Source organism: Gadus chalcogrammus, chromosome 15 (assembly GCF_026213295.1).
Source record: "Gadus chalcogrammus isolate NIFS_2021 chromosome 15, NIFS_Gcha_1.0, whole genome shotgun sequence".
NCBI lineage: Eukaryota > Metazoa > Chordata > Actinopteri > Gadiformes > Gadidae > Gadus > Gadus chalcogrammus.
Genome location: NC_079426.1, coordinates 10,264,459 through 10,276,200, shown reverse-complemented (window position 1 = coordinate 10,276,200; position 11,742 = coordinate 10,264,459). Strand labels below are relative to the sequence as shown.

Below are 11,742 nucleotides of genomic sequence, written 5' to 3'. Positions count from 1 at the left end.
AGGATAGTTTTAAAATGCAGCCCCCTCAAAATACCTTGACCATGTCCCTAAATAAACACCTCCCACCCCTATTTTTCGCTCTTCACTTGAAGCGATGATATGGACCAATTGTTCACATTTAGCACTGGACTACAGCTCATGCTTTTACCCAACGATGCGCCAAATTGGCCAATGGCTTTAATCAGTGTTGTGTTACGATTTACGTAGGGCTGCAAATCAAACGCCCTCATTCGCCCGCGTCCACTGTGACGCACAGCCGTAATGATTGCATATTCAAAGCGCCTCTGTCGTCTCTCCCGTGTAGTGAGGGGAGAATAGCGGACCATGGAGAGCGTGGCAGAAACTTTTTATACTGACATGAAAGCGCAATGACTTTAGCCTAACACCGATCTGGGACTAGTCTCCCGGAGTGAGGAGGACAGGGTGTACGGGAAGAAAAATAAGCAACTGACATTGCCAAGTTCGGGACGGAAAAGGGAAACTGCAGAAAGGTCCGACCCAACCGGCCAATCCAACAATCAGTGGTGGAATAGCCAGTTTAACCATTTGAAAGATGAGCTTGTTGTCTGCAATAGACACCAGTGCCTCCGTGTACCAGCCTGCACAACTTCTCAACTGGGTCTATCTCTCCCTGCAAGACACCCATCAGACCAGTGCCTTTGACGCCTTCAGACCCGAGCCCAACTCCACTCACCCGGATCTCAACTTCACCAAGACTCCCGCTGCGGACCTGAACACACCTATAAACTCAAACTATCTCAACAACTTCTTTCAGCTCCAGCGAAATGAGGTGAATGGGTAAATCTCAAAATGAAAGATTGGATGCAAAAAGGGAGTTAAAATTGTCATACTTTCTTCTTTCTTTCTTGCGTGCGTGTATTTGGGAGGCTTGAAGCTGTAGTGCAATTATATAGTTTACTAGTTATACAGGATTAATTATTTAAGTGGTGATTTAATGTTTAGGTTTGTTTTATTCCAGGCTGTATCATTTTGCCATCATGTCTAATGTTAAACTGTGGTTAAATCCAGACAAATTTGTATTCTGAAATCCATGCGTAATCACGCACGTACGCCTGTCATGCGAATCATTGGTGTCATAGGTCGGTGTGTATAGATAGGGGTTAAATGTAGGGGCCTCGTTTCATTCTGGGCACGGCGAGTCACTTAACACTGCCGATTTGAACCATTTTCTCTATTTGTTCAATATAGCTCTGTAGGGGTCTACTTTTATTGATGTACTTGTAATTTCCGTGTGAAATGATATTTTAGCACTGTTAGTTTTGGACTTTATTGTGTACATATGCGCTCATAACCACAAACGATCACTTTCTATGGGAAACTTTTGAAGATATGTATCTGCAAAGAAAAACAGTGTAGGTCTTGCGTTAAGAACTGATGTGCTATCCGAGTCGCGTATCTTCCAAGCTTTTGTCAAATAACTCACTTTAGGGACTCCACCAGTAAGTCGTGAGTAATGTCCTGCAGGATGTTAAGGTCAGATCAGGCAGTCCAAATTAAAGTTTAAGGGCACACATACACACGACCGCATCAGATGTGAGGGACATCTTCTGGATAGGTTGTGAATACTTGAAACTTGAAAACACTTAACCACAATTCAATGACTTCAAAGAGCCAGAGAAAGGCTGTATTCAATATTGGCTGTCTATTTAACTAATTTTTAACATTATTGAGGCCTGTTTGGTTTGCCTTGAGTTTCAACATCATCATACAACAGTTGCATTGTATTGTCTCTTAAAGGTCTTAATTCTACTTAAGAATCTACTGCCACATCATGCAATGCTCTCTCTCTCCACTCACAGGCAAAGAAACACTCTCAAACACTCCATCTATTTAATACACACACATACGAATGTGCACGCACAAACACACAGGCCTGCCTCCTCCATTCAGAATATGCTAATCAGCTTTATTGCTTGCATTGGCAAAGAGGCATGCCAACTTCCTGGTTGTGTGCTGGTTTTAAAGGGAAAGTAAGCTGTGTGTATGTATACTGTATAACTCTGCATGGTGTTTCAATGAAAATATAACCTGTGAACTGAGACTGGAATTTCAGTTCTAGAGATCTAAGATCTGCGTTATCCCCTGCACTGTTTCAAAAGTAGAATGGCACACTGGAAACCCCAAAGGTCTTTTGGACTGGAAATGATCTGTGATTAGTGGGAGCCTTCTGTATGTTTTCACTCTGCATCCATAGGATCACTTTCAATTCAGAGAAATGTTGCATGACAAAGAATGAACAAAGCAGATTATTCTAGTATTGACGTGATCAGATGTTTGATCTCAGTGGTTTCTCAACTAATGGCGTGCCCAGAAAATTATATATATATTCAAAACATACTTTGGGAAAACCTACTTCTTTCCAAGTATTGACGTCGTCGCCATGAGCATCACTAGAATGAGGAGGTGGGGGTCGTATTTCTGTATGGTAATATTTAAAGGGGGCATCTTGTTTGAATTTTAGCAGGGGGCCTAGTTGCACTCAACCACTGGCCCGGGTGTGTGTGCTCGTGTGTGTGTGTGTGTGTGTGTGTGTGTGTGTGTGTGTGTGTGTGTGTGTGTGTGTGTGTGTGTGTGTGTGTGTGTGTGTGTGTGTGTGTGTGTGTGTGTGTGTGTGTGTGTGTGTGTGTGTGTGTGCGTTGATGCACGCGTGCTGTGCTGGGTGGAGCTCCATGGCTGGTTTACATCCACCAGTGCATGGTGACATGTGTCCATGCCCCCCCCCCCCCCCCCGGCTACACCCAAGGGGGGGGCATACAAGTCGCTGCCCCACTCCCTTCCTCTCTAGCATCCAGTGAGTCATCCTCTGTGATGTGCCGTCACTCTCATGTGGACACTCAATATTTTTTCCAGTTCATAAGAACAACTGGGCCCCGGGCCAGATGTTCTGACTTTAATGAGACGAGGGATCTTGAAGTTTTGTTTTTTGGTGCTGAATCGTTGGGTGGGGAGGGCTTTTGCGCAAGAGAATATACTTTAGGCTCATGGCCGAGTTGTCTTTCGCTTTTTTTAATTATGAAACCCCATTTCAGCAGAGGCAACGCTCACATTCGCTGTGATCCATGACCGGCTAAATTAGGGATCGTAGATTCGTTCTCACTAAACTGACTAGTGCAAATGTCTTTTCAGGCCCTGAACAACAATGTGTACAAGAACGTGTCTCCCTACGGCTCCCTGAACAACATCGTGGATGGACTGAGCACGCTGACCGACCACTTCTCAGACCTTTCCCTGTCATCGGAGCAGAGGAAGCCCAGCAAGAGACCGCCGCCAAACTACCTGTGCCACCTGTGCTTCAACAAGGGCCACTACATCAAGGACTGTCCCCAGGTAAGAGCGGGTTATCTCACCAGAAAATGTCAGCCGCTACAAGGTGCGATCACATAAAGAAAGCCGGCGACATTGATGGACATTTTGTCTCACACTTCTGATGTTCTTTTTGAACATTTAGTTTCTATCTCATTTGATTATGTCTCTCCCATCTCCCCCCCTTCTGCACTCTCCATGGATTGACCTACTTGGTAAACAGGCAGGCTTCTGTCTTCTGTAGTCATGTGTGTGTGTGTGTGTGTGTGTGTGTGTGTGTGTGTGTGTGTGTGTACGTGCGTTTGTTCGTTCGTTTTATTTATTTATTGCCTCACCATTGAATGTCACATTAAGGTAACTATCTAAAATAATCTTATATAATATTGTAAAAGCCAACCGTAAGGACATGCTTTACGTTGGTTCGTAAGGGTGTGTGTTTACTGTTTTCCTTAGTGCTATTTACATGCACTGTCTCTCTTCCATTCTTTCGTATTTTCTATCACGTACTCTCTTCATTCTATATTTTTCCTTCTTCCTTTCCTTCTTTATTTCTGTCCATCTTTATCCTTCTTTCATTCATTTCCCCCTATCTATGGCTTCGAGGTTAAAGGTTATGTCTTGCCTTCCTTCCTGTCTTCCTGTCTCTTCCTCATGTGTTCATCCCTAGGTGAACAGTGTTACCCCTGGTCCCCTGTTGTATGGCACGGTAATGTGCAGCAGATGTGCTCTTAAAACTGCGTTACCTCCCATTATGACGGACGACCACCTCTCTCATGAGCCTTGTGAAAGACCTGTCTTCCGATGAAATATCTCCCCTCAACGGGCGAAAGCATAATGTATGGTATTTAGATCAGCTTTCTGCCGATGTTTCCGTCAGGGTTTTTTCTCTGAAGAATGTATATCATGTTCCATTGTAACTTTTCCTCTACCTTTTTCTACCTGTTGCGGTTTGCTAGAATTGTGTTGTTGTGGTCAGTTTCTCGAAGAGATGGAATCTCTGCTGGAGGTGCAATGCTAGTTAGTTCAACATTTGAATGGGTTAAGGCCAAGTCTTGAAGGTGGGTCCGTGCAAAACGTTTAATGAGGCCGTAAGTGACCTTGACAGTTGAAGTTAGTGCAATCCATCTCTGCACGGCTGTAATCCTTCAGGGTTGGAACTCAAATCACACTCAGGCCGTTTCTGGTTTGTATTTCAGATGTTTGTTAACGTGCCAGTGGGAACTCAGAAACCATAAGCTCTCTAGCCTACACTCCACAGCTATCTGGCATTTTCACTGGCTTCCTCTCCATATATATCTATATCAGAAACATCATGTTTGCGCTGCTTTTAGCACACTATTATCTTTTACTCACCCAATAGCCTGCATCTTTGTATCTAGTTTAAAATCACACTTAAGCCAGTGTGGAAATTGTACATGTTTTGATAAGGGGGAAAAGAGCTTCCTGGTTCCATGAAAGAGCGTGTGTGTCAAGCACAAGTTTAATGAAAAAAAGCACGGTAGTAACATAATTAACGGGGGCATACTGTAAGTGGTCCTGTCTAGCTCAAGTAGTAGAGCTGGACAGTTTGGATAAAAGAGCGAAACTAAAGGCCAAATAACAACCTTGAATAACAGAGTCATCGATTACAAGGCTTGGCATAGTGGCTTTTTGCTTGCAATTGAACTCAATACTCCAACATAAAGATAATAAACACAAAGAGTTCAAAAGTTTTTATTATTGATCCATTGAAAACTCCCTGAAGTAAGCACCGGAAGCGTGTGTCTGAACGTGTTCCGACGTAGAGGATAATATTTTCATGACATGTCAAGTCCTCTCCTCCGCTGTAACTCCGTTTGGGAGCGTGAGGTTTGAAGTTACTTTGGTGACACGCTGTGATCAGTTACCGTCGTGTTGCCTCACTCATCAAACGTTTATGGTCTAATTTCCTTTCTGATTCACTCTGTTTATTTGCAAAAAAGAATACGCCATGCCTGTCACTGTTGTGTGGAGCGAGGGAGAGTTACAACACAGCCCAGGTCGCTGCTTTTGGGTGATATTTTTATATACATACACAAGAGTGCCACACATGGCCCACAGCAGCTGCCCAGCCGCCCGCAGTCAGACGGACAGCAGAGGTGTTATGTAAACCTGTTTTTTATTGAGGAAAATTAGGTCAACGAGGCTGCCCCCCCCCCCCCCCCCCCCCCCCTTCCCCGCTCCGTTATGAGCAGAACACCTCACCTCAACGAGACGGTTTGGCCACCTTCCAACATGTCTTCCACTTACTGTCATGATTTGACGCAGACGGACAGTTTTGTGACGCATCTTATGTTGTCAGCTTCCTCTCGAACATTGTATTTTCAAAATAACAGATTTGTGGTTCTTTACGAGAATCCCCCCCCCAGTTGTTAACCGTGGACCATTGGTGGTCGCTGAGCACATTGTGTTACCACACTGTGTTGTGGTCCCATTTCCCCCTCGGTTTAAGTACGGATAAACAAAAAGATTTAATAAAGAAAAACGCCCTTCACTGAAACGTATTTGTGGGAACTTCCTTTGTGGGTTTTCTTGCCCAGAATCCCCCTGATTCATTCTAACCATGACCCACTGGTGGTCACATCGCTTTACCTACATACCCCATGGCCAGAGATTGACCAATCGCTCAATCTGAATGATATTTTCACAATATTCAAATATTGAAACGATTTGTAGAACAGAGAACATTTAATTGCGGCTGCTGGAGAGGACGCAAGTGCAGGCCAGGCCTTGGAATGCACGACCAGGAGATTATTTGTCGATGATTATCCTTGCAAAGAAAACATCGGGAGGATGTGACTCTGTTATTATTTGCGTTTTTTATCGAGTGCTACAACACGAATTTACATAACAGATTGATCCGGTTAGGTTTGTATCGGTCTTCGCTCCTTGAAGCCTCTCCAGACCTTTATGTTTTTTGTTGTCTTCAATGAAAGTTATAAGTATCAGAGAGAAGGAGAGCAGGGCTTTTTAAGAGACAGCAAAGCAGCAGGGCTTGGCGATTTTACAGTCAGCATGTTGATCAGAAACACACAAAGTCCATTGATCAACACACACAGCCTTCTTTATCGCAACAGGACAATACGCCTTTTGTTCGGTTATCAAGGCCTGTGTCGATATATATATATAACCAAACATTTAGGGACGGATAGAGAGATAGGCCGAACGAGCGGAAGATGAGGGAGAAAGGGAGATATTTTTATGCTCTATTCATCTATTCATATCCTACGCTGTATCTTATTTCACGTAAATGAATATTTTCCATTCCAATTAAGACTTTGAATCTTGAGAGAGAGAGAGAGAGAGAGAGAGAGAGAGAGAGAGAGAGAGAGAGAGAGAGAGAGAGAGAGAGAGAGAGAGAGAGAGAGAGAGAGAGAGAGAGAGAGAGAGAGAGAGAGAGAGAGAGAGAGAATAACGGACAGAGATTGATAGAGACATACACACATGTCCTTAGACAGAGAGGGGAGGGTTATGAGAGAGGGAATGCCAGAGATACAGATAATGCCAGAGAGAGAGAGAGAGAGAGAGAGAGAGAATCGGGCTCACCCTCTCACACCTTGTCTCATGGTACATTCAGGAGCCGTTCGCCCTTTGTGACAAATAGTGACCATAATCTCTCCAGTAAATGAAAAGGTAGTAGGTAGTAACATTACGTCACAGACACATGAAGCTTTAAACACAGTCCTGTATGAGCCAGTGTGTGTTTTTACCTTTGTTTGTATTCGTTGATTCAACCCACTTTATTCACTGTCAGCAAACATCCAAAGCTGATGCTATTGTCAGAAAGTAGGTTAGTGGTGAGTAAGTGGTTAGTGTGTTTATAAGTGATTGTTAGCAGTGATCATGTAAATATCACTGACAATCACTGAAGACAGTGATTGTCAGATTTCAGATTATTGTCTATTTGGTGCGGGGGATAATGTTTCCTTCTATTAGGAAGGAGAGTGGTCAGCCCAACCTCATCAAATACTTATTGCCCATTAAGTATCTATTTATTACAGTTATTACATCACAACTAGATGTGAGTTTCCAATGGAAAACATTCAGGCAACTCTGGTCACACCCAATTGCCATGTTGTTTCACTCCAATAATAACAGATCATAACATTAGAAATCTTTAAAGTGCCATTTGTGAACAGAAACTCAAGAGTACAAAAATGCGAGTTATATTATCTTTTTGAGGTTTACCTTATGTCTTTGTTAATTTACAAGCAATAAGATCAGTTTCATATAGCCTTTGTTTATCTGCTTGCAATGAGGAATGTTTGTTTGTCTGTAGTTCTTTGTGGGGAAGGGCGGCTGGGAGTTGTAGGAACTAGGAAGTCCTGCGGTAATTGAGGCCAATGACTGTAACCAGTTAAAGATGGCTGCTTCAGGGCCGTTGTTACAGGGAGGGGAGGGCTGCTTTGGTTCACTTCACCCAGCCAGCTTTCTGCTCTGAGCATTGGACATGATTAATTCCCTGAACACCAGTGTCTGCTTTTCTTACAAAAAAATAAAGGTCCAGGAATATAACTAAATTAAATAGCTTGAAGCTTTTTCTTATTATTTAGTTCTTCATCAAGGCCAGTTGTTTTATAGGATTCTCTTTAAATCTTAAAATTAAATATCAGCCCCGCTATCAACAAGTCACGACAACAGAAAAACAAAAACAAAATGCAAGGGCGTGCATTGTCTACAGCAGTCTCTGGTCTTTATTGACGTTAAGCAAACAAATTGTCTGACACATACAAGTACGGTGCTTAAGGAGTTAGAGATATTATCCATCCATGGGGCTTGTGTCTCTTTGAACAGGAGGAGTGTCCTCTCTATATATATTTGGGCTGAAGCTGTGACTAAGGCCTGCAGCATGAACTACAGCCATTGAACCGCCTCAAGTATCAAATCATAACACAGCACTGCTATTTGTTTACATGGTTTGGGTCTTTCACGATTTTCCGGCAACACTAAGGGCTTATTATTGTTGCGTCAATGTCACTATTTCTCGCTCTGTCCTCGTAATTCGTAGCTTGTCATACCAGATCTTCCATTTCACGCTTATAAACAATCATACAACACGTCCGCCTTTTTTCCCCTTAACTTGAGGGAATACTTTGCATTTCATCCATGAAAGCTGAAGTAGGTGTGAGAACTTTGGGTATGTTTCATACTCGTGGTTTGCTTGGGAGCCTGACGGATATGTATTAAGCACTCTAGTAAGATCCTTAGAAGGCGAGAGAGAGAGAGAGAGAGAGAGAGAGAGAGAGAGAGAGAGAGAGAGAGAGAGAGAGAGAGAGAGAGAGAGAGAGAGAGAGAGAGAGAGAGAGAGAGAGAGAGAGAGAGAGCTATCAGACAGAAACAGTGTAGGAAAGGACGGCAAACTTTGCTTGAACAAAGGAAATTAAAACACAGAGAAAGATAAAACACAGGTTTCCTGGCAGCTGGTTTGTGTTCCGTACGTAAATCCAATCTTTGAGTTTTTTGGTTTCCAAAACAGTCCAGTTACTTCCTGTTTTGATATTTTAACATTCAAACCCTCTCTCTGTCTCTCTCTGTCTCTCTGTGTATCTCTTTCTCCTTCTCACTGTGTATCTCTTCTTCTCTCTGTGTATCTCTCTCTCCTTCTCTCTATGTATCTCTCTTTCTGTATCTCTCTCTCTACTCCTCACTATGTATCTCCTCTCCTCTCTCTTTGTATCTCGCTCCTCTATGTAACTCTCTCTCTCTTCTTCTCTGTGTATCTCTGTGTATCTCTCTCCATCTCTCGCCAGGGATGACGGGCAGGTTGAGCTAATGCATCTGTGAAGTAAAGCATTAAAAAGGTGAATTTGAACACTAATTCACTGACATGAAGACAGATTACAGGGTAATTTCACTGACCAGCCATGTCCTACTACGAGAGATGGCACTGTCTCCCATTCAGTTACTCTTGGAGATTACATTTTAAATCCACGTTTGTGTTTGGCTCTCTTACGTACACACACCACCAGAAAATCCCCCCTCAATGTTTTTTTTTCCATTAAACCCTTAATTATTTTTCATTTTCTTTTATTTGTAAAGTTTCTTATGAACGAGCTTCCCAAGCCAAACCAAACGCACCAAGAGCTGCGAGAGGGAATTCAAATAAACCAAACAAGGCACGGAGCGCAGGCTCAGCGGGTCTTATGCAAGTCAATAATTGGAGCGTAAGAGAAACAAGGACATTGTGTTTTCATATAACAAGAGAGCTGACTCTGAATTGTCTCATTGTATTCTATTGTCAATCCCCTTGCTATCCTAACTGTAGGTCTTGAGCTTTGCACAGCATCAACAAAAATAACAAAAAGAGTATGTTCAGGTGTATGTCAAGACTAATGTGGTGGTCCTATTAAGATGAATCTTAAATATCAATATACAACCAGAAAAAAGGGCAGGGATTGGCTAGTAGCATTGCAATGATGCTTAACACCCTCCCTGCTCCTTATGACACATGCATAAGCCACCGCGGACGAACACGCCAGCTGCAATAAAATGACACAAGTCGAGGCACCGATAATTGAACAACACTGAAGGCCCACACATGCTTTCAGACAAGACCTTCAACGTTGACCGAACAGACGCTGGAAAAAGGTCTTCAGTGTCAGCTCTCGACGGAGGACAGTTCTGGGCTCCGACGCTACATTTGCACGCCAAGGCCAGAGAATCTGTTTGGCTCTTAAAAGGAGGTTTTTAAAAGTGACGGTATAGTGGGACTTGCAATCCACTAGCAAGATATGTTGGGCAGCACCATCAGAAGCAAAGTGCTTTTGGCACATGGGAGCCAACAGGCAGGGTTGGAAGACCAGACAAACTGACAGGCGTGACTTCACCGCTGAGACTGACGGACTGACAAGACATTCGGAGCCACTGTGAAACTGTTAGCAACTGCTAGCAAAAACGAGCAGGGTTTAGTCAGGGGCTCACACTGTGGCCGGTGTGTGCCACCTGTGAACGGGCACCTTCGGCGGAGAGACCATGTCTGTGAATGGAGCGCTATTGGGTAAGGGGGGGAGATGGGGTTATTAGGGTGGCCACTGTGCATTGAGGAAGATCTGCTGCACCTCAAAGTGAAACCCTGGGTGTTTGGGTCAATGTGTCAGGATAGAGTCCATCTGGCTGGACCTTTGGTGGGTGGGGCGGGGCTACTTTGTTTGGGTGGGGTGGAAGTTGGGGGAAAAGCAAAAAAAATAAGGTATTTAAGAGGCTTGTGGTCATGTCTTGACATACACATAATAAGGCACCTCGGACAGATGTTGTTTTTGAGTAATTGCCTTTTTTTTGTCCCTTGAAGTTCAAGGTAATTAAATGTATTCTCTTGCATGCAATTCTACTGGCACACATAGACATGCACTCATGCACATGCGCACTTGCATAGACATGCATTCACACACAAATGCATGCACACACACACACACACACACGCACAATCCTCCCTGCACAATCCATCCTGCTATACCATGTGAACAATGATATTGCGCAAGACCCTGCACTAGCTATACACACTTACTATAAGCCTGTCAAACAACAGTGTGTGTGCTTCAGCATATTTATGTGTGGCATTGCCTTTGTGAATATGCTTTCTGCCATGTATTTCTTAACTCACAGCATGTCACTTGAATATGTTACACTGCAAGCATTGCTCCTAAGCCGATAGAATGCATTAAAACGGATTTCCATAGCGACTTCCATTTGTGCAGCTGTTAGTGGTTGAGGAATAAAACATCTCCATCTTCTATAGATTGTCGTACCCCCCGCCCCCTTCCTCCGTACTTTGAGGGGAGGTTTCTGGTTTCTAGGAGGAGGTGGTCCGGGGGCGGTGCACCATGGGAATATTTTTGTAGCGCGACCCTTGACCCTCCTTCCAGTCGCTGCAAAGGCTCCGCCAAGCCTCCGTGCCTGTCTCAGAGTCTGTGCAGAGAGAGAGAGAGAGAGAGAGAGAGAGAGAGAGAGAGAGAGAGAGAGAGAGAGAGAGAGAGAGAGAGAGAGAGAGAGAGAGAGAGAGAGAGAGAGAGAGAGAGAGAGAGAGAGAGAGAGAGCAGACACATGGAGAGATACAAGAGAGAGAGAGAGAGAGCAGACACATGGAGAGATACGAGCAAGAGAGAGAGAGAGAGCAGACACATGGAGAGATACGAGCAAGAGAGAGAGAGAGAGCAGACACATGGAGAGATACGAGCAAGAGAGAAGAAAAGAGAGAGTGAGAAAAGGAGATAGAGAGGAGAGAGAGATGGAGAGAAAGAGAGATATGAAGGAGAGTGTGCAGGGAGGCCATCATACAGCCTTAAAGCAGGTTTATCAGGGTCGGTGGACACAGAACAGACCGAGCTGCTGACTGCGGTCTGAGACACGGTGCCCAGCTATCCACATGGCTGTGATCGCTATAGTTTTCCTTGTCAGAATTCA

General features: G+C 43.9%; 1 protein-coding gene across 2 annotated transcripts in view; it reads left to right on the top strand.

Moving 5' to 3' along the window:
• The first annotated feature begins 135 nt into the window (after window positions 1-135).
• zcchc24 (zinc finger, CCHC domain containing 24) overlaps window positions 136-11,742 on the top strand; it is a 32,539-nt gene continuing 20,932 nt past the window's right edge. The window contains exons 1-2 of one of the 2 annotated variants that reach the window (XM_056609718.1): window positions 136-790; window positions 3,148-3,348. In XM_056609718.1, the coding sequence (XP_056465693.1) occupies window positions 554-790; window positions 3,148-3,348 (438 nt within the window). In that variant the 5' untranslated portion in view covers window positions 136-553. The remainder of the gene's footprint in view (window positions 791-3,147; window positions 3,349-11,742) is intronic. The other variant, XM_056609719.1, reaches the window with a different exon arrangement.